General features: G+C 35.2%; 2 protein-coding genes across 2 annotated transcripts; both read left to right on the forward strand.

Annotated features, from left to right (window-relative positions):
- Positions 1-6178: 6178 nt before the first annotated feature.
- On the forward strand, positions 6179-14071 carry LOC142986187 (gustatory receptor for sugar taste 64a-like). Its single transcript, XM_076134524.1, has 9 exons — positions 6179-6250; positions 7317-7503; positions 8053-8262; positions 9105-9209; positions 9711-9895; positions 11079-11242; positions 11639-11807; positions 12836-12925; positions 13970-14071. The coding sequence occupies exons 1-9, from the start codon at positions 6179-6181 to the stop codon at positions 14069-14071; spliced, it is 1284 nt and encodes a 427-aa protein (XP_075990639.1).
- Positions 14072-15729: 1658 nt separating this feature from the next.
- Positions 15730-23430, forward strand: LOC142986194 (gustatory receptor for sugar taste 64a-like). Its single transcript, XM_076134535.1, has 9 exons — positions 15730-15768; positions 17167-17353; positions 18050-18259; positions 18632-18736; positions 19406-19590; positions 20134-20303; positions 22175-22340; positions 22946-23035; positions 23278-23430. The coding sequence occupies exons 1-9, from the start codon at positions 15730-15732 to the stop codon at positions 23329-23331; spliced, it is 1206 nt and encodes a 401-aa protein (XP_075990650.1). The 3' UTR covers positions 23332-23430.
- The last annotated feature ends 82 nt before the right edge of the window (positions 23431-23512 follow it).

Consider the following 23512-nt stretch of genomic DNA (forward strand, 5'->3'; position numbering starts at 1 on the left):
ACTTAATAGAGAGCTCCGCTTGCGCGATATTACATTTATAGTAATAGTTCGCGATATTTCCAAAAAAATTAGCTGTGGCGAACACCACTGGCCACCGTCAGCCGAAAAAGCATGTGAGTTACTAAAGTTCAGAATTTTGTAGCCGCTAGCCGCGAAACTTTGTATACTAAGTTGTTGGATTATAGGAATATTTAAACCGATGTCTTTGTCGTGGCAACATAGACGGATTGATTTGAGCTCTCGTCCACACCAATGATTAAAGGAAAAGGCTTATAAAGATATACATATTTGTTCGATGTTAGTAATAATATATTGGATAAAGGAATGTGTTAAGGAATAATATGACAAAGGATGGAAGAGACAGGCTATAATCTTTAAATTTAATGCCATCAAAAACATCCTGTAAAAAACCTCAAGTCTCGCCGTAAAAAGTGGTGAGATCTATGTAATACCAAGTCGATTAATCTGTTTAGTCTCTACTGAAAGGACCTTCTGTCTTAAGTTATTACATAAGTTATTATCATGCCAATATTAAAAATATTTCACGTTTGAAACAAATAAATCGACCTGGCCATCGCATGATTTGATTATTAGTATGTACCACACTGCACAGCACGACGGGCCAGCAACCGAAATCCTCACTAGGGTCCTTCCGAATATAATGATTGAGATGAGTATCTTAAAGAAATTAATGCTCCTGAAATTTTAATGGCGAATTTGTGTTTTCATGCGATGACCAAGTCGATTTATTTGTTTTAAACGTGAAATATTTTTAATATTGGCATGATAATAACTTATGTAATAACTTAAGACAGAAGGTCCTTTCAGTAGAGACTAAACAGATTAATCGACTTGGTATTACATAGATCTCACCACTTTTTACGGCGAGACTTGAGGTTTTTTACAGGATGTTTTTGATGGCATCTCACTTCTTTTTGTAGAGCGAACTTAAGTCCAATTTGTATGGAAAGACGGTTATTTTTTTCATAATTCAACATATTTTCCTATTGAAATGTTGTTCAGTTTTATGGGCTAAACACCTTTAAGTTATGCCTCATACAGTAGGTACCTATGTACACCTATTATTTTCTATTATACTACAGTAATAATTAATTCATTAACTGCAAATGTAACCTTGTAATCCTATATAAATGTATAAGATTACAAAGTTATTCTTGCAGTTAATGTATTTAGAAAACTGGACTGAAATTAGAAAATATTGAAATTTTCCCATGATTAAAATACTAAATTCTATTTGTATTCTAAATTTGAAGCTTCTAAGTCTGCTAGAAATGCCTTAGACTTTTGATGATCGGTGAGTCAGTGAGTCAGTCAATCAGTGAGTGACAAAATTGAAAACTTTAACAAGTTGTCATTCTTAAAGTACTGGTTCAAATTGACTGAAATTTTCAATATACCGTGTTCATACAATGACTGATAAGTCGCTAAAAATTCAGGCTTCTTGTTTTATCCACAACGAAATTATAGGGGGTCGAAAATGGCCTGAATTGCTTCGAGAAAAGATGGTACGGCCGTGCCGCTTTTTTTTGCTCGACTTGCGGGGGCACTGCCGTGCCCCCAGATTTTGTTTTTCTTTCAGGTTACTTCAGTTGTTGGACTTCTTCTTCTTATCGTATGGTTAGTGGTCAACCTAGCGTCAAAGTTGTTAAAGCCTCCCAAAGTCCTTTCACGTGGCTTAACGACTGTTATCTTGATTGATAACAACTGGGAACGACTTTTCACGTGCCCTCCGAAGCACGGAAACGCCCATTTCAAATACCACCATGCGGTCACCCATCTATGGAATGACCGCACCAAAATGGTCGCTTAACCCACAGCTCGTTTACCGTCCGGTGAACGCAACTGGCTACGGGCATCGTTGGTGATATACGGGAATAAAATAAACTGTAAAGACCAGTTGAGATTTATAAAATGGAGTGCCAGGAAATTTTATGTTAAAAAAAGAATTAATTTTGATCGTAAATCGGTTTACATTTAGAAATCTACAGCCTGCATACATTTTTTCTCCAAGGGGCTTTTGAATACCCTATTAAAAGTCCTTATAATGGCTACAAACTCTCTATTAAATAACTTTATTGGTTACACTTATTTCTCCATATTATTACAATAAACAATTGTTTACGATACTTTATTTGCACATTACTCAGTCCGTGACCACGGTCGATACAATTCTGTCGAAACGTCAGGTGACAAATAAAATATTGTAAACTTTAAAATTCTCATCGTGTTTAAGACCCGTTAGTATTTTTGTATTATGTGTTCAAATTACGATAGTTTAAAAGCTTTACTTTATCTATCTTGTCATACAGGAGTTGTACAAGGACTACAAACTTTACATTTTTTTAAAGCATCCCTCGACTCAATAACATCAATTGGACAAGAACTGAGAGTAAAATTTCTTCAAATATTGCTGAAGTAAGGACGTGCCCTAACATTGGAGCCACCTTGTACGCGTTCTATCCAAGGATCTGCAATCTCTATTTGCATTTATTAAGACTTTCTCGTGCAAGTCTCAAAGCTGTCGATGTCAGCTGTCATTGAGATTTATAGTTCCTAAAATATACGACCTCGGGAAAAGAATAAAAGCATACTCATCTATCTAAAATATAAAAATGAATGGCTAAATTTGTTGCTACGCGCAAATCTCGAGAGCAGTTGAACCGATTTCTCTGATTCTAGTTTTATAATATCCCTTGAAATACGGGGATGGTTCTTAAGGAAAATTAGAAAAATTAAAAAAATGCAATTAAAAATTAAAAACGTTATTAACTCTCGATACTCGACAGTACCGTCTATAGAGAATAACGCTACAGCAGTTTGCACGGTGTAAAATGCACGATAAAAGCGCACGGTTTTTAAAGCCTTAAGTTACATGTTACTGGTTAAAGTTTACGTCATTCTTCCTCTGAAGCTGTGCTTGGTGCGTGATATAGAACTGGTGTTCAAGATTACAGCTGTGTTCCCACGAAATTGACTTTTTTTGCATTTTTAGAATTAATGTTATTTCGCTCATAAATCTTTACATGGGTACTTTTGATTCCGCATTTTTTATTTGTAACTATTGATAGATTGGAGCTAATTTTAATTAAAAATGTAAATAGTTCCGTTTTGCATTATATCGACCGTGCTTTAATTTTAAATACAATTATTTGGGTGGAATTCAATAGAATTAGAACTCGATTCTAACGAAAGTAGAAGGATAATTTAATATTATATTTATTGTGTTTATCTCTGTTATCAGTTCGGGGCCATATAAATTATTATAAAAAATAACAGACTGGATCGACTTCGTACGGGTTTGTACAATTTTATCCTTTCGATTTCATTCCCATGGGAAAATTCAATTTCGAAAGTAAATAATTTTCAGAATCAGAGCATTTTATTAAAATGTATTGAAATTTTTAAGTGTCTCAATATTTGCTGCAAAGAGCGTGTTACGATAATAAACTGTTTTTAATGTCAATACGAAGAAAAAGTTGCTTGCGACAAAAATATTTCTCCGTTCGAAGAAGGTTATTTTGAACATTTTCAAGGAAATACTGATGAATCAGGACAGAAATGCTTTCAATTTGAAATTGCCCTTATTTTATGTTTACATACATTAAACTAACATGACGGATTTTTGACTTGGTCCCTCTCGTTTTGGGATTCTATGATTGACTAGGCTTTTCAACTAACTCCATGTAGTTTCATTTAAATCCGTTTCAGCAATTAAGCTATGAAAATTTTACAGATTTTGGTGTGTTCGATTACCACACACTATAATTATTTGTGCGATCCACAAAAAGTTGTTTCTGGTCTGGTTGTACTTTATGCCCGTTTTTTGCATATTTGTAGCCGCGACAGGAGAGCAACCTTTAGTGATTAACAGCTTATCTTTGTAATTAGCGAAGGACATAAATCTAAGCACACAGTCCTACAAACCCAAGATTATTTGAGAATCTCGTATTTTCTCAACGGCGACGGCAACGGCTTTTTCCTAGACTGATTGATGTCCTCACTATCTCCTAAGTACCTAAGTGTGGCTAATACGGTTACTAACGGGAAGTATTACTATGAACTAACGACCGCCCGCGACTTCGCCCGCGTGGACTTTAATTGTCCTGTTTTAACAACATTTTATATTACTGCTATACTTTTCTTAGTCATAGTAATGAAGCCTTCGTCAATAAATTTCTATTCAACACAAAAAGATTATTTTACTTCGAATCGATAGTTTCTGATATAAGCGCGTTCAAACAAACTTTACATGCTTTTTATTATTACTATAGATTTTGTTACAAAAATACTTCCCAACTTTGTTATTTATTGGTGATTTTGTACAATATAATATGTAAATGTTTACCTATTTCCTACCTGGGGTCGTAAATTGTTGATACTTTGTGTAGGTTCTTGTCGAGTTTTGTTATAGAAAAATATGTTTTGCAATACTACTGAACCGATAATGTCAAAAATTGATTTGTAGGGTCGAGTTAAGAGAAACTTTATCTCTGTATCCCTTTTGCGAATAGTAAACTTAGACTAATTAAAGTATATTTTATCTCTTTGTAAGAAATTTGAATCTTCTTGTTTAAGCTTCTGAAACATTTATTAATATGGCATGTTATGTGTTAGCAATAATTGTAATAACTTGATTAACGATTGGGGAAAACCAGCGTGAGTAAAACATGCATTTCATATTTTAAGTTTCATTGCAGTTCCTATACTTGTAATTTTTTTCAACCGCACTTGAGTTATAAAATATAAAAAAAAAACAGATTATTGTTTCATAAATACAGTACAGTCAACCTGGGTAACTTTGAATCATTTGGATAACATTGACAGTGGAAATTTAAACTAGTTTTTTATTTTTTTCATATGAATCCAACACAATTGATAAAAGTTTGCAAAACTAAAATAAACCTATATCAATTGTGTTGGTTTCACATGAAAAAATAATCGAAACTATGAACTTTTTATTATTTCCACTGTCAATGTTACCCAAATGATTCAAAGTTACCCAAATTGACCTTAGTTTCAATAGTGATTGAAGCCTTCTTTTAGGCAATTAAAGTTGCACTCAAAATTAAGGTCTAAGCCCTCTATACTGACGTCTCCAACTCTTCTCATGGTGTCTAAGAACATAGACAAACTCTGCTCCAGTATTGGTTCCAAGGCCGATATCACGTGTTGGTATCAAGGACTGGACGCAAGGCCTAATTTCTCCCCTTCGTTTGGGAGGAGACCCTTGCCCTGCAGTGGGACAGTATGGATAAAAAAAACAAACAAATAACAAACACAAGATACTGTTCCTAGTAGACTGTAAATCATTCTGAAAATAACCCATTAACCTTTTGAAGCAATTCAAATATTCAGTAAGTCATTAAATACTTATTCGTTTACGATCTCATGTGATTGATAACAATGAAAATGTATGATCAAATCGCGTGTTAACTTGAAAAGAACTGACCAGCGTATTTTGAACCGCGCAAAATGTGTATTGTTTACTACACATTCAACCCGAGGGGTTAGGCAGAGGTATATGATATATACCTACCAACTTCATTTACAATATTAGTCCCATACAATGGAAGGCAGGCTGATCGTCGTAGATATTTACAGAACTGTGATCAAACTCTGGGTTAATATTAAAAATAATTTATAATATTATATTAGTAGTAATAGCATTTTGCCCGATCCAGGAGTCAAACCAGAGTCCTCGTGATCTGCTATTGCATACACAATAACGTAGACCACAGAGGCGTTCATAATTATGTGAACCCATAATTTTTTTCTATATAGTTGACTTCTTCAAAATTCTTCAGTGAAAATCACAATAAAAATCCAAATGGAGCTTTCCTTTCACTATCGACTATCGACAACCATGTTTATTATTTACACAGTTTTTGATTGAATATTAAGCAGCGCCCCTGGTGTATTCTGCACGAACAATTTTCTTTAGTAATTTTAAACTTCAAACGTTCGCGACTCCGTAGTACCGAATGACGGAAATCACGCTGGGGTCAACGTAGACTGGTCATTTTAACAATATCCTTTAGCAAATAGAAACCGTATCTACGATCAACAAACAGCTATAAAACACGTTATTATCAAGCACCTATTAAAATTAGTTTCATATTAAAAAGTACAAAGTGATTTTGAAAACGATACAATGGACATGTTCGAACAAGATTTCAAAGCTTTTTTGAGTCAAAATAAATTGCTTTTGCCTGAACAACCCAATCATGATGTGAGTATTTGCAAAACACTTAACTACAAGAATATTGTAAGTTAAGCAACGTTGCTGAGGTCGAGTTCTCGACGGGTACCCTTTTTACATTCCCGATCATGTTGTTTATACGCGGTATAATAATAAGTGTTCGATATAAATAAATACAAAAGTCTACTGCAAAAAAATCCATCAAAATAATTCAATTTCTCTCGTTGATAAAATTATCATAAGACCCGATAATCTTATGAATAAAGTTACTTACAGAATCTTTACAAATCTAAATAAAGATTATCCTGAAATAAGGCTTCCAACATTTTTGCGAACATTCATACATTTGATATTTCTGGAGACGTTATTGGGCTCAATAGGAGAGGTGCTTTTGGTAGAGTATTAAAAATATATTAATTAAGTTTTAAATGTTAGAGTCGAGTCGAGAGTCATTCAGAATGACGTAATTAAACTCTCATACTTTAGTATAATTACATTTTATTTTGAAGAGCAAAAATAGATAACATTTTGATATTTATTCTCTAACGAAATAGTATAACTAGTGTAACAAAATAAATCCAGCTTAACACTTGCTGATCAGTAATGCTATTCTCTACAGTCAGAATTACAAATTATATAGTTCCTACAGGGCCCGTTAGGGTCGCTAATCGAATTTTGTTTTACTTATTTTAATTTCATACAAAATCTATACTTATATTATAAAGCTGAAGAGTTTGTTTATTTGTTTGTTTGTTTGAACGCGCTAATCTCAGGAACTACTGGTCCGATTTGAGTGTTAGATAGCCCATTTATCAAGGAAGGTTATAGGCTATATATCATCACGCTACTATCAATAGGAGCAGAGTACCAGTAAAAAATGTTACAAAAACGGGGAAAAATTTTCATTCTCTCTTATGTGACGCAAGCGAAGTTGCGCGGGTCAGCTAGTTCTTCGATAACGATGTCAATATAATCGATAGTGGCAGAAATTAGGGCTACAGTATATTGTGCAAATGTCTTATTTATATAAAAAAATCGATAGATTTAAGTCGATAGTAACGCAGGTTAATTACTAGCTAACTTTATACCATCGCAGGATTTCCTTCAAGTCATGGAAAAGGTGTTCCAGTATTCTTGTATCTTCGGAGTGTTTGGGTCAAAGAAACGTGTAACTTATGTCTGGAGTACTTTAGTTCTTGGAGCATTAATCTGCGTTGAGACCATGGCTATATGGAAAGTGATAAAGGCGCTGTTTGGATTTGCCATAGATATTATTGGGCATAGTAAGTATGAAAACATTTGTTATATGGCGCGGCTTTTGTAAAACACCATTTATATCACAGTAATTTGTAGTGTAATTCAGGTTGATCACAATCAGGTTTTCGATTTAAATACAGCTTAGTCGTTTTTTACCGAAGTGATTGCTTGGCGTATAAAAAAACACCATCTTAGCTTAGAGGATAAAATCAGTTGTCTTGGGACTGACTGGACCCCACCGGTTTTTTTTTGGAAGAATATGAGAAACTGTTTTGCACTTTGATACGTAAAAATTCTTGCGCAGTTAAGAGATTTCCATGTAATTTACCTGGCCACATATTGACAATTTTAGCACACTTGAAATTAGTTAAAAATTCTAGTCTACCTTTTACGTATAAGCCGTTGAAACAATTTTGACGGTTTACCAGAAGCGTAATAATAATACACATATGCATAAAATCACGCAAATATATAAAATATATCAATAACAAAATCATCAGTTTTAGACCCTTTCGATGCGTGTACGTGAAATAAGTGCAATCTCATACTGATTTCTCAATGTTCATCTATTTAAGGAAGCGTGGCAGCTCGCTTTGCTGGCACAATGTTCTACTCCATATCCATCGCTTCTCTGATCCTGGCTTCAAGACTGTTCAGCGCTTGGCACAGTTTATCTGCAGCTTGGGCCAAAGTGGAAAGGACGATGACCCTTAAAGTGCCTGTGGACAAAACTTTGAAGAAGCGAATGTATTTCATGGCTACTTTTATGTTTAGTTTTTCGATGTGTAAGTTAAAGTCTTACCAATATTAAAACTTGATTGTGTGCCTCAAACAATTGATAAGATAGCAGCACAGTAGTATGATAAAATTGAACCCCAATTCCGCAAAAATAGCAAAAATTTTTGTAATTTAAAAACTAAAAAACACGTTTTTTGCCATTTACGGTCCGCCTACTATGGTATCAGTACGATATGCGCAGTTTCAAACAAATATGCCTTCTTGAAGTGCGTCAAAATTTAATTGAAAGTTCTCTTTACATACAAACATACAATATGTTTGTATGTAAAGAGATGGGCAAATGGGCAATGATTAAGTTAATCCAAATAAAAGGTAATAAATAATTACTACCTTAGCGCGATTTTCTACAGCCAGTACTATTGAGAATCGTGAATTTGACATTCAAAATTGAACTGCAAAAATTGTTCCTGCTGCGCCCGCTAGAAGCGCTGATCTGATTTTCATACAAAACAAAATTACTAGAAAACCTAGCCGGTTGTCGGTATTCGACACTAGTAAGGAATCGTGCTATTTAAAAAGCATTTAACACGTCTTTTGTTATGCCGTTAGCTTTAAGTATAGCTTAATTAATACAACTATTGTTGGTACTAGCTTATTTTGTTCTACTGCTGGAAAAAGGCCCGCTTCTATAACTCCGGCGGTGCGTATGCATTTTGTGTAGTAAGCAAGCTTGCCTCTCCATTTTTTACGAGACCGGCCAGTTGCCAGTATCGATAGATGTAAGAGAGAGATCTAGATCGGATAAATCCGTGACATACCTATATCGATAGATGTAATAGAGTTTTAGATCCGATATTTAAATCCGTGACATATATTATTTATCTTGCAGTTGAACATCTGATGAGTATAATAACAACGATAGGATTCGACTGTCCACCGGAACTGATATTGAAGAGATATGTTCTTTTGTCACATGGATTCATGATTTTAAGACGTAAGTACAGCTTCTAATTTAATTACCACAAGAAATTTATTACACAAATTAACTTAACTGATGGAATATATTTTTTTACAAGCATATTAGTGTACATAATATGACTTCTGTTATACCAGAAGGTGCAAGCCGAGGGGTACGAAATGAACCCACGTTTTGCCATTAACAATGTAAGTCCTATGTAGTAAGGGGCAGACCTATTGCCATATGGACACGAAACTCCGGGCTATTGTTGAGAAATATTCAAATATTATATTGATCACTTTGCCAAACCCGGGAATCACATGATCAGCAGTCGTATGCAGTGACAATTAGACTACTGTTGGGGGCTAAAATACAAAAAAAAATTGCGAAAAAAAATAAAAAAGAGTAGAACAACTTCTTTTTTCGCTGTTAGTGTATCCAACTGCTGATCATGAGGTCTCGGGTTCGGATTCTAGGTCGGGCGAAGTACTATTTGTATTTTGTGATTTACATAATTTAGTTTTTTGTTTATTTCAGACGAATACTCAGAATGGTTTGCCTTACCTTTGTTTTTCATCAGTGCGATGGCCACTCTTCTCTGGACCTTCCAAGATTTGTTAATAGTGCTCGTTAGTATTGGTTTGTCGTCGAGGTACCGGCGCCTGAACCAGTGTCTTGCAAGAGTCTGTGCTTTAGAGAAGAAACAGATGGAGTGTGATAAAGTAAGTTACCAATGTAGTAACCAAAGCGCCAGTACTGGGACTCCTTACCATTATCGACGACCGGCTGACTATAAAATGTATGTAATGGATGTTTCGAAGGTAACAGTACAGAAATTATAATTAGTCCGCCAGTCAGATGATTTAAAAATATTAGACACGTAGTTTTTTTTTCATTAAAAACCAATAAAATGATTAGTCATTTTATTGGTTTTTAAGTTAGCTTAAAAAGCATTCAAGTTGTGGATTGGGGACTAATGACGTCACGGTGTTGTACATTTTGCACTCTCACGTGACGTCCTGGACTAATAACAAAAATAAATTTAACCCATCAATGTCCCACTGCTGGGCAAGGGTCTCCTCCCATAATGAGGGAGGGGTTAGGCCTTGAGTCCACCACGCTGGCCAAGTGCGGGTTGAGTCCTGGACTAAAAAAACCAAATTAGTCATCTTCTCTATTCGTTCGTAAAAGTTTGTCACCTCACAGCTTTCTTTGCGTGAATCGTTTACAAAGATTCAATCAGATAATATTTTTTTTATATATTTTAAAATTATGTCACGCCTTGGATCTTAAATTGTCTCTGTCAAAATAAATCACAATCGTTGCAACAACTTATCAGTAAAAGCGCAATCGCAAGCTAAAATTCTCAAAGAACGGATACAACTTTGTAACTACAGCCAAAGGCTTGTACTATAATAGTGATACTCTTATAAACAGAAGTTGTAGGTCTGCGATCTGTTCGCAGTTAGCTTGATTTCCCTCGAGAGTCACAAGTTCGAAGCTACAAGCACAACCCTATATATAACGAAACTATCAGCACTGAGGCGTAAACAATAACTGAGTAATATTCAATATTAACTTATATTTGTAATTGAAATAAGTGCATTTTATACTGTATTACAAAAAAAACAAAACTGTTAGTTTTTCGAGTGTACGTTTTTTGTATTTATAAAATATTTAAAATCTAACTTCAAGTAAATATGTTTTTTGTTGTTTATTTTTGTTACATTATCGTGTTTAATGGAATTAAAGGAGCAGTGATAGCCGAGTGGTATAAGTTGGTACTCCCACGCAGGTGGTTGCAGGTTTGAACCCGATGCAACACACCGATGACTTTCCGAAGCTATGCGTGTATAAGAAATCTCTTCGCGAAGTCGCGGGCAAAAGGCACTTATTTTTTTTCAGAAAACCGAGTCCCTCAAGCTGTACACTTGGCGGAAGCTTCGAGAAGCGTACGTGAGACAAGCCATGTTGGTCCGCAAGATGGACGTAGCACTCGGCGGTATCATTATATTGTCCTGCATGTGTAACTTCTATTTTATCTGCTTGCAACTGTTTCTGGTAGTCACGTGAGTTATTTGCTTCTTATATATGTATTAATTGCGGCCGCCCCTGACTTCGTCTACGTGGACAATATTTTTTTATTACTGATCTTTAATGTAAAAGTTTGTCCCTCTTGTAGCCCCCTTTTAATTTAAAAAAGTCCTTTCTCAAAAATCATCTCTCTCACCTAAATAATCTCCATTTCCATCTTTCTAGTTTCGGCTGAGCGTTGTCCATCGGTCAATCAAGAATTGTTATTATGTGGGAATCTCACCCACTACCTCTTGATGCAGTGGTAGTGGCGAGGTGACCACATAACCCCTTCGCCATAGAAGCCGTCAAAAATCAAACCGTTATACGGGGCCACGTTGACCATTAGTAATATTTATTTTTTGAACCTTTATTTTTTGTATTTCTTCCAGCCAGAGTCAAACAGTGACGCCACTCAGTCGAATTTCCTACTTCATAACTCTATCCTGGCTGTGCATCAGAGTGACCTGCGTGGTCCTTACAGCTTCGGACATCAACGTCCAGTCGCAATTGGCTCTCAAACACATCTACACGTATGACACTCACGGGTACAATATTGAGGTTAGTATTAAGTCGGCTTTTGACTATGATATACAGAATTATTTATAAAATACTTCACAGGACCAGACAGCTTAGATCATAAGCAACAATTTTTGTTCTTTGATTTCTGACAGAGCTAAAAAATAAATGATTTTTAAATTGCGTGTTCCTAGTTGTTCTTTTCAACACTAACTGAAAAATCCTGTATATCACTCTATTGTGAATTCAATGTAGTTTTGGCCATCATTAACTAATTACCTGTACACAAAACAAACATCTTTAACGGCAAACTAAACAAAAACAGCAACTAGTACAGAACTAGCAAAAAGGCTAAATGTTCCGACCGTTCCACCCCGCCAGTTAGCCCATTAAGGGTGTATGCACACGCTGCTTGAAGTTTCACAATTTTTTAAGAAAATAAGTAATATGAGGGCTTTATTTTTCATAGTTGCATTGTGCAGTAGAAATGAAATAATGACCAAATTTGGGAAAAAATGCACAAGAAATTGGAAAAATCAAGTAAAACGAGAAAAACTTCTAGCGCCATAAGCATCAAAATCATACCGAAAATTGATTTTATTATTTTCGGTCAATTGTCTGTGACACTCTGTATTCATATACTAAACTTATATGATCCAGTTCGGCTACAATGCATGGTTTGACAAGTAAGACGTCTCACCAACAGAACCAGTAAGAGGTTAGACTTAGGACGGCTTACGTGCTCTCCGAGGTACGTAGGGCTACAACCTCCACTTGCAAACTACGGGTAACTGAAAAATATTCACCCTCTTATTCATAAAAATAAATGAAGTTACGAAAGGCATATAAAGAGTTTTGTTTCTTTCACTCCTTAGCTCGTAGCTCGTATTGAAAAAGAGAAAACATATTATAGTAGTTTTTTTAACTAAAATAGGTTTATAGTGTGTTTATTAATAAGAGGGTTAATATAAAAACTTAGAGATGTATTAGTTCGATCCGGGAGTATTATCATGTAACTCTTGTGTATGAATGTTCCTTTACTCGTTAACCGCAATTAGGACTGTTTTCAGGTAGAGAGACTGCAAGACCAGCTGACTAAAGACTACATCGCTTTGAGCGGCAAGGGCTTCTTCTACTTGAACAAAACTATCTTACTGCAGGTTTGTGTACTGCTGCTTTAAGAATTTGGACTTTATATTTATAGTTATAAGGTCGAGAATAGTCATGCACATTTTTGAAGGCGTAGAATTGGAATCTAGTGAACACAACAATTAGGTGTAAAGTATTTAAAAAATAGTAATAACACTGGTTGACCAGCGCAACTTTGCTCGCGTCACATGAGAAAATCATAATCTTCCCCGTTTTTGTAACATTTTTCGTTGCTACCCCGCTCCTAATGGTCGTTGCTTGATGTTACATAGCCTAAAGCTTACCTCGATAAATGGTCTATTTCACACAATTTAAGATGTTTCAATTTTAACCAGTAGTTTTTGAAATTAGCGCGTTTAAACAAACTCTTTACCTCTATAATATTAGTATAGATATTGATATATCAACGCGTGCATAATATTATGATGTAAAGTGTCCACGAATTATGAATTAAATTAAAGCGTCAAAATATTTATTTGCACGTTAAAGAATACATTAATACCTCAATTTAGTGCATAATTGATGACATGAATTTTTGGGTTACCAAATATAACATTGGCCTTACCGATATTGAAATATTCATACTGGTTGACTGTGTGACGGTTATTCGCGTTTAATGTTATTTTTTTATATAACAGTTATTTTTTTAAGCAGTGATAGCCGAGTGGTTTTAGTTGGCACCTCCCACACAATTGGTCGCAGGTCCAAATCCGAGGCAACACACCAATGACTTTTCGAAGTTATGTGTGCATTAGAGATAATGATCACTTGCTCTAACGGAGAAGGACAATATCGTGAGGAAATCTTGCATGCCTAAAGTTTGTTTAATACTTTTATTGAGGGCATGCAAAGTCTTCAACCCGCACTTGGTCAAGGCCTAACCCCTTGCCCTGCAGTGGGACAGTAATGGGAATTCGATGAAATTTGGTCCATAGATAGTTTATAACTAAAAGACTGACATAATTAAATGCTTTTCATCTAGAAAAATCTTTCAACGCAAACGAAGTCAGAAGCAGAAGCTAGTCAAAAATAAAGTTATAATCTTGTCCTTACAGATGGCCGGGGCGATAATCACTTACGAACTGGTTCTCATACAATTCGACAACAAAGGAGCCGAAAACATTGATAATATTCAGCTGAATACAACTAGTACCTGACCTATTGTTTCATTTCTACCTTCGTTTTGCCCTATCCATACTAATATTATAAGTGCGAAAGTCACTCTGTCTGTCTGTTACTCCATCACGCCTATACTACTGAACAAAATTGCATGAAATTTGGAATGGAGATATTTTGATACCCGAGAAAGGACATAGGCTACTTACTTCTTTACTCCGGAAAAATGACGCATTCGCATGAGAAAATTCAGGTGGCGGACGAAGTCGCGGGTAAAAGCTAGTCTTGAATATAGATTTATTGCATTCAACAAAAAGTTATGATTTTCGATAAAGTAATCCATATGTTACTGTAAAAGCCAGAACTGTGGTAAACCCTAAGATTTGCCGGTAAAACCTAAGATTTACCAACTCTCAATGGTAAATGTACAAACTACTATTTCTTTTTAAACCACCCAGAAGGAGGAGCCCCGCAAAGCGGGCCTCCGGCGACATCTCGACATCATCAAGTGAATAGAGGTAAATGTTCGAAATAAAAGAATTGTTCGGACTTTTACCATTGAGAGTTGCTAAATTTTAAGTTTTACCGGAAAATCTTAAGATCTACCACAGTTGGGGCTTTTAACGTATAGTTAGAGGACAACCTTATGTCAATGTTGTTCAAGCCGCCCGAAAGACTCTAAACATTTAACGACCATTATCGTAATTGACAACCACCGAGATCGACCTTTTACTATGCGGTCACTCATCTATGAAAGGCCGCAGCAACAGTTGCTTAACCCATAGCTTGTTTAATAATGAATTATGATAATCCATAATAGTAACTCTTTGCACACACACTCTCTCGCGCATGAAACAACAATCGTGCATGAAAGAGCGCGCGTGTAAAGGGAAAGGAAAGACCACGCGCTGCGCTCATCTGTCAAGCCCGCGAAGAAAATCGCGAGCGAAGACCGCTCTGCTTTTCCGCGCGTAATCCTGTACGCTCCTAAGAAAGCAGTGCGATAGTGTGTGTGTAAAGGTGGCTATTGAACACTAAGACCATTTCGCTATTAATTTATACTTTGGTTCGGAACCCAAATTAGAGATAATAAAAAATAATGTAACCCATCACTATCAAATTGATGGAGACAATCTCATTTACTGATTAGATTACATATTATTATGATGTATCTCTTTAAGAACTAAGCAAGAACATAACAAAAAAATGTCCTTAAAAATATTTGTTTATATAAATTAATCTATAACTGTTGTAATATTGACGAAGTTATGACAAAAAAATAAAAATCGATAATTAAAGGTATACAAAATAAATAAATATAATATAAATATAATGATTATTATCTGCTACCAGATAAATTAAATACTCTAACTGCAATTAGTGGAAGCAAATATAAATAAAATTACACTAATATTTTTCTACACGCTAAGTGAGTAAATAGAAATCGTAATCAAACATTCCATTGGTCAACATATACGATACAATCAACGAAAAATATCAACAAATCGTGACAAGTAATAACATGTCATTTTCAGTAAATTGTTTCAAAGTACTCTTTTTGTAAATCAAATGACATGCAAACAGCAAGCGATATTCATTCATATAATAAATAGTATAGGGAATATTTTTCTCTGCATGACACATTTCTAGACAGTCTTCGTTCACACAATTTCGTACACTCGAATAAATTGGCCCTAACATGCAATTTGGAGGTGTTAAACAATTTTCGAAGTTGAAGGTAATTTGAGACTAAGTGACAAAATATTTTATGAAGGGCCTTCGAAATATTAAATTGGAGGAACATTGGGTCAGTTTATTAAGAATGTATAAGCGGATGGAAGACTACAAGCTGTAGTTTCGACTTGGAAGTTTCGAGTTCAGTGTGACTTTTCTGTAAGTTATTCATCCTCTCTTTAATGCCAAATGAGTTTTGTTGGAGTACGACTGCAAATCTTATTAAGTTTCTTCATTATTATAAGATCTGTTTTTTGCTTTCAAATTTGTTTCGTACTTATATTAACTAGAACTTCGTATTAAAACCTCAAATTTTAATTAACAGATTACTGTATATTTACTAACCAAGTTTTCCGTAACGGGTAATAATGTATAATATATGACCATTTCGAATATTTTGTATGAAGTTTACAATAAAGGATATTTTGAATTTATATTGAAATACCGTCCTAAATGGAAAAGTCAGGAGGGAAGGCCTTATAAAGGCATACAGTGATCATATCGGTGATGTCTTCGGAAAAGTCATGTGCATAGTACTCGTAATCGGACTATACGTAGGGACCGTAACAAGTGGCATTCTTTGAACTCTGCCTACGCCTACGGGAAAAAGGCGTGATTTTTTGTATATGATTATGTATTTTTCTCTCTTACTAATGAAAGTGTAAGTTATTATTAGTAGTACAGTGTTTTGTCGAAAATTTATTAATATTTTGTAACCGCTTATGAAAACGACAAAACACATTATATCGAATAAGAGCTCACACGACGTTTAGTCAGACATATAGTGATAGTAGTCCGTAAAACACTTCGTCGTTTCAGTGTTCAACTTTTAACAAGTAAAAAAATTCTACAGTAGTCATAAAGTTTCGTTAGGTACCTAATAAAATTCAGCTAATTAAAAATAACTTTGCTTTCAGCTTCACAAATTCGGATGGTGAATCATTTGAAGGTTTAATATGAAACTTAATTCTTTTTATGACAATGGTGCTGCGAAAAAAAGAGATGTAAGAATATTTTTAGTAACGTTGTCTTAGTTCAGTATTTGTGGACTTATTTATATTTTGAAGCTATTGTTGAAAGTACAAGTTTTCGAAGCCAGTTTGCTGATAAATCTTAATTAAAATTTATTATAATTATAACTGTGGGAGGTTATTTGCCACTATCGAATACGAACTTAATTCAATGCCTGTACCGTTTGTGTGTTTGAAAATAATTTTAAGTAATTTTGAAACATCGTAGTTAATCTTAAGTCTTACCAAAACTATCCAAGATCATACCAATTTTGAGTTCCACTTTACAGTATGATATAAATATCTAATCAATTATAAGTACCACTAAAACCTTCAATACAATTTCACCTTTGAATCAAATGTCATCAGTCATAAAGTCCATTTTCTTTCAGGACTTCTTACCAACTTTAAACAGTATCTTTAGCAAGGCCCGCTACTTTGGTATCGCTGGCTACGGGTTCACGCTGTCATTCTGTTGGACCTTTATACTCTTTCTGATGCTGCTTGCCTTTGAAGCGTGTTCTATCTGGAAACTCATCAGGCTGTTGGCTGGATGGGCTACCAACCTATCTGGTGGAAGTTTGTAATACTATGGCTTATATATTTATTTGTATATTTACCTGCCCTTGAGGTAAATCCCAAGTTTTAGCAAGTGAATAGTGGTAAAAGTTCGAAATAAAATAATTGTTCGGACTTTTACCATTGACAGTTGGTAAATCTTAGGTTTTATCGGAAAATCTTAGGATTTTTCACAGTTCGGGCTTTTACAGTAACATATTTATATATCCCTAGTTTAATTCAACCTGTTATAACCGGATAGCGAGGAAAATAGGTTAACAACTTAGAAGGTGTTTTTATGCAAGGTTCGCGGCAGAGCTATCCAATTTTTTTTATTTAGAATATCAATGGCCGCAAAATTATGCAGCTGACGATGGTGTGTGTTATACAGCTTTATTTTGGAAGTAAACAAAATTGTAAATTATAATCTTGTCAAATCCTGCATGGCAAGGGACTCTAGTAAGGAGCATAGTTTCCAGACTTTGGCAAATTTAATGTGTATTTTAAAACATATAAGAATTTTAAGATAATGCTGCTCTAGTGGTCACCGTAGAAACTATTTTTGCAGCATATTTTAAATGTCAAATTCTCTATACTGATATCGACTGTGGAAATCATGCAACAGCACCTTTTGCGCACTTATTTACCCTTTTGTTTGTTAAGTCTCTAGTGTTATTTCATAGCAAAAGCTGTTTAAACGATATTTGACATTTACAGGAGGTATAGTGGCCCGTGTTTCAGGCTCTATGTTTTACGGGAATGCGTTACTATCCCTAATTTTATCTTCAAAGTTTGTTCATTCATGGGAGAGTCTTTCTTCATTTTGGTTAAGTACAGAGACTTCTGAAGCATTGACTTTTGCACCTGATGTTAGAATAAGAAAAAGAGCTATCTTCGTGACCAGTTTGGTGGCAACATTTGCTTTTGGTTTGTATATCCAAATACGAGTTTTTTTTAACCCATTACTGTCCCACTGCAGGACTAGGGTTCTGCCAAACGAGGAGGAGGGGTTAAATACAACATATTTGGTTGTCTGTCTTTTACAATGACTGACCTTTTGAACCAATTTTGATCCTTTATAATGTCAGACAGAGACTTAAAGAAAATGTCCTCCTTATTATCTAATTAGCGTCTTCGGTTTTGCCCGGATACATATACAACATTACAGCCTACATCCTTCTAGCATAATATTTCAAATGGTATTAAATTTCTAATTACTGTTTAGTGGTTCTGGAGATTAGCCCCCATAATTATATTCGTACTCTCACAGTATTATTACAGATTAATATTTTATTTTAGTGGAACACATGCTCAGTATGATGTCAGCTACTGGCTTTGACTGTCCTCCCGAAGAATACTTTGAAAGATACATTTTATCTTCTCACGGATTCGTGCTACAAGCTCGTAAGTATAAAGTTTGTTCAGTGACAAGATACTCTACTATTATCGACTACCAAAAATGTTGTTGGACAATCAGTTCAGCGCCTCTAGTGAGCGTCGTAGAAACTATTTTGTCAATACATTTTAAACGTCAAACTCTCGATACTCGATGGTTCCATTTATAGGGAATCGTGCCACAGATAGTAACACTAAGGAAACAAAACATGATTTGTAGCCTGTGTTTTGTTGTTGCTGTTATGTTAATCACATTTGTTGGGACACATGTGATTAACATAACACCAACAGAAGAATGCCTCTGTGGCGCGGTTGGTAGTGTGTGCTACTGCCGCACAAGAGGTCTCGGGTTTGAATCCTGGATCGGGCTAAAAAGTCTTTTCTGACAATTTCTGTCAAGAAGTTCTTAGAAATTGCCCGAAGTTAGAAAGTTGAGGTCGCAGATCTCCGTGCCTTGGAGAGCACATAAAGTCGGTTTTGCGCCTGACCTCTCACTGGTCGTGTCGATTATCCGTACCACCGGGTTATGATAGTGAAGGAATAGAGAGTGTACCTGTATATTGTGCACACGTTTGGACATTATAAACCAAGTCCTGCACCGTTGGCCAGTTTCAATGAGACTAACCGCTGTAGCCAGATAACGGCTAGGACATTATTATAAGTAATTATTTGTTTCAGATGAATACAATTTATGGGTGGCCATTCCAATATTTATATTAAGTAAGTTGGCCACCGCGCTATGGAATTTTCAAGACCTAATCATAATACTGATCAGCATGGGACTAACTTCTAGATACCATAGATTAAACCTGTACGTTCATCATGTTGTGAGAATTGAGAAACGGTATAGATATACTCAAAAGGTATGTAAATGCTCATACTATTTACTGAAACAATAAATACGAAAGTCTGCCTGTCTCTCTGTAACACTTTCCTATCTAAACTTATGAATCGATTTGCGTAAATTAACACAAAAAAATATATTTATTATATACCTTTTTTTGAGAATGCGTAACAGTCTGACAGCCCGGTAAATAAACTTTTTTATTTATATTACTCGCGGTCCGACCCGACTTTGTCCAGGTATAGTTCAATTATGTCCTGTTGATCCCATACAAATCTTGATTTTGATCTATCTCGTAGAATTCATCCAGCGTTTGCAATGTAAACGCAAAAAAAATGTGTTTATTGTCTACGCCTTAGAAACCTTGAAATGATTAGTGGTTCTTTAATATATTAAGTGTGTTATTATACATATTACCATTTATAAAAAAAAACTACATCAAAATCGTTATGTAGTTTTAAGGATCTAAGCATGCATACCTACATACAGACATAGGGACAGACACTGGAAGTGACTTTGCTTTATACTGTGTAGTGATTAGAATTCTTTCTCATTTTTCAAGGTTGGAACAGAACTGTATCTACGAATTCAAAAATGGCGTCGTCTCCGTGAGGCGTATGTCCGTCACGCGACGCTCGTGCGCATGGTCGATCGCAAACTTGGTGCCTTAGTGCTACTTTCAAATATCAACAATTTGTATTTTATCTGTCTGCAATTGTTCCTTGGCATGCAGTAAGTAAATTGCACTTATTTACTTATTTATTACTAGCTGACTCGCGCAACATCGCTTGCGTCACATAAGAAAGAATGGGTCAAAATTTTCCCCGTTTTTGTAACATATTTTTCTGGTACTCTGCTTCTATTGGTCGTAGCGTGAATTCAAATCGAACCATAGATCGTGAGATTAGCGCGTTCAAACAAACAAACAAACAAACTCTTCAGCTTTATAATATTAGTAGGGTCAAGTAGGGATCAGTGGCTCAGTCGGGTACTATGACTCATGCGTAGATTTCCTAGAAAGAACAACAATATCTATTCATCTCTTTCACGAATCGTAAGCGTTCGACACCCGAACACGTACAAACCAATCATCCGCCATCTCTGGCGCCGCATGAAAGTGATGCAGATAGTTTTGTGCTTCGGTGCTTCAAAAATTACTTTGCAAGGTAAATGATATGAGATTTTATTAGTTAAAGTCCTAAGATTTATTGTTTGTTACATTTTTTATCGATAGTGTCGTTAATGCACTAGACGGTGGCATAGATTAGCTTACAATTCGATAAACAATGTGAGATTGGTGCGTCATTTAATGAAAAATGGCGATGGCGTGTTCACTGACTCAAATTTGAGAAGTCTACAGTGGCTCATGAGTAACTGTGTACACTGTACAGTAAGTAAAATTAAATAGACATATACATTACATTTTATTTGATACTATCACTTTTGTTTAATGTATGACTTTAATTAAGACATATAACTGAAAATAAATAATAGTTTTAATTGAATATTTAAATGAGTCACTGTGTACTGTTTGGGTCACTGTTGAATATTTATATCATGAGCCTCTCTGTACTGTTAGAGTCACTGTGCACTACAGGGTTGAGTCAATGAAGACCAGTACCAGTACACAGTGGCTCATTTCCCACTTTTTTAAAAACATTCTGTAACAACTTTAATTATGTCTTTATTGGAAAAGTGACAATGCAGGAAGATAGTTTAATAACCCAAGTATAACGGGTGTGAAATTCAGCTCGCTACTTTAATTTTATAATGATAATTTCAGCATCCGAAAAAATCCGAGTCAGTGTTGCCTACTTGACCCTATAGATTGAATCGAAAAAAACTTTTCTTAATTTAAAGTATTACCTTAAATTCGGCTAAGTAACGACATACTAAACCAAATAATCTATTTCTAAAATACCCAAGTCATAAAGCCTTAAAATACTCCACGATCGATGAAAATTCCCATGAGCTTCGAATACTCATATTCTCGATATACGTCCTAATATACGGACGATACGAATTTTACTCTTTTTTACATTTCACTGAACAAAATGCCAACGACAGTAGCGAGCTGAACGGAGCTGTAGAGAAGCATCTCGTATGTATAATTTACACAATACTCGTAAAATCTCGATCACTATTTGTTACTGAAATTCCTTATTTTCCAGGACTAGGTTTTTATTTGTATTATTGTAGCCACCGAAATCATCAAGTGTTTTTTTTTGGCGTTTTTTTCTGTTAATAACAGAGCTAGAACAATGTATTTTCTTTTCTCTTATCAGTTATTCAGTTTAAAGCCTGTAGACTGATCAGAAAAGGTTTTTTGATTTCATACGAATATCTGTGCGACTTCTTACCACTATTGGCTGTCGACAACTGAGTAACCATAACAAGATTTTTTACTAAAAGAATTTAAAATCAGCTGCGGCGCGATTCTCCACAGCCGTTATCGCTCGCCGGTATCAATTATCGACTCTAACATTTAAAATATACTGCGAGAATAGTACCAACGGCGCCCGCTAGAGGCGCTAATTCACTTTTCAATAGCTACCCAGTTGTCCCCGCTATGCTTTCTAAACGATTTGATTTCCATTTACTAGCAAAGATAAAGGCAGTGCGATCAACCGCGGCTACTACTTCCTGTCTCTAGGCTGGCTACTGTTCAGAGCCTGCAGTGTAGTGCTGGCTGCGGCTGATGTCCATTTACACTCACAGAGGGCACTCAAGGCCCTGTACTCGTGTCCAAGTGCCGCTTATAATGTAGAGGTAAATACAAATAGTTTGTATATATACAAAGGAGAAAGCATTTTACAGACTAGTAGCTATCAAATAATTATCAATTGAGATACGGGATATACCCACTGGTGCGAGTTGACCCCTTTTATTCACAAACATAAAATTGGTCACACTTATCACTACGAAAACTTATCTATAAAATAACAGTACTATCAGAATCATATCCCAGATCGCTCTCAGTACTAGAACGCTTTACGTTTTCACCTACTTTCTTCACACTTGGTCCTTGCCTTTCCTTCTCACTTTTACTACAAATCACTTTATATCGACATTTCTTTACGCGCCGTTTTACTTTGTGCGCGAATGTACCAACACATTGGAAGGCGAAAGTGGATGCGTACGAGTGCGTATGGTAGTGATTTAATACAAACGGTCTACGTCTTTCTAATTCATATTTCGCTTTCTATACAACGACTTGTTGCTGTATTCAAACACAATGATATTAAAGTCACATGAATTATTGTTTTAAGTATGGTTATTCGTTGCATCTACTGTTTGCTGGCTTGTATAATCCATACGACATAGGACTTAACATTTGTATGTGAGTGTTCTTTGAAATGATTCATATTTTTCAGATAAAAAGGCTTCAATATCAACTGACACACGATTACGTTGCCTTGTCTGGAATGGGCTTCTTCTCACTTAGAAGAGAACTGCTTTTAGAAGTAAGTTAGTCGTGATTTAATTCAACGAACTAATTAATTTAAAAATAATTATTGAAATAGTTCCTGCGGCGCCCGCTAGAGGGGCTGATCATATTTTCATACAAAATTTCTCGCTGGCTAACCGACTGTCGATAGTTGCAGAAATGTCAAAAGCGTGAATACATTTTTTTTAATGTTGCCATCTTATAATGTTATTGTTTTAAGGATAAATTATTTTAAAAACAATATTTTTTTTCTTTCAGGTGGCTGCTGCGATTATAAAGTACGAGTTAGTGTTAATACAATATGATTCTTAGATTCAAAAAGTTCGGTTCCAATGAAAAATAATAATAAACATTGTTACAACATAGAACAAGTGTTGTTATTATTTTACACATTTTTGATAAGTATACACTTTTTAGTTGAGGAATAAACTGATTACGTTATCCTTTAAAATAAATTAATTTAGCACATTTCTATCCTACTAAAAGTAATATA

This window comes from Anticarsia gemmatalis, chromosome 2 (assembly GCF_050436995.1).
Source record: "Anticarsia gemmatalis isolate Benzon Research Colony breed Stoneville strain chromosome 2, ilAntGemm2 primary, whole genome shotgun sequence".
NCBI classification, from domain to species: Eukaryota; Metazoa; Arthropoda; class Insecta; order Lepidoptera; family Erebidae; genus Anticarsia; species Anticarsia gemmatalis.

Excerpts from the sequence above, each read along its gene's own strand:
- LOC142986187 (XM_076134524.1), top strand. The coding sequence starts at position 6,179 with ATGTTCGAACAAGATTTCAAAGCTTTTTTGAGTCAAAATAAATTGCTT. Across the intron at positions 8,263-9,104 it reads TATGTTTAGTTTTTCGATGT|TTGAACATCTGATGAGTATA; the intron begins GTAAGTTAAAGT and ends TTTATCTTGCAG. Across the intron at positions 11,243-11,638 it reads CAACTGTTTCTGGTAGTCAC|CCAGAGTCAAACAGTGACGC; the intron begins GTGAGTTATTTG and ends TATTTCTTCCAG.
- LOC142986194 (XM_076134535.1), top strand. The coding sequence starts at position 15,730 with ATGCAATTTGGAGGTGTTAAACAATTTTCGAAGTTGAAG. Across the intron at positions 17,354-18,049 it reads TACCAACCTATCTGGTGGAA|GAGGTATAGTGGCCCGTGTT; the intron begins GTTTGTAATACT and ends TGACATTTACAG. Across the intron at positions 23,036-23,277 it reads GAAGAGAACTGCTTTTAGAA|GTGGCTGCTGCGATTATAAA; the intron begins GTAAGTTAGTCG and ends TTTTTCTTTCAG.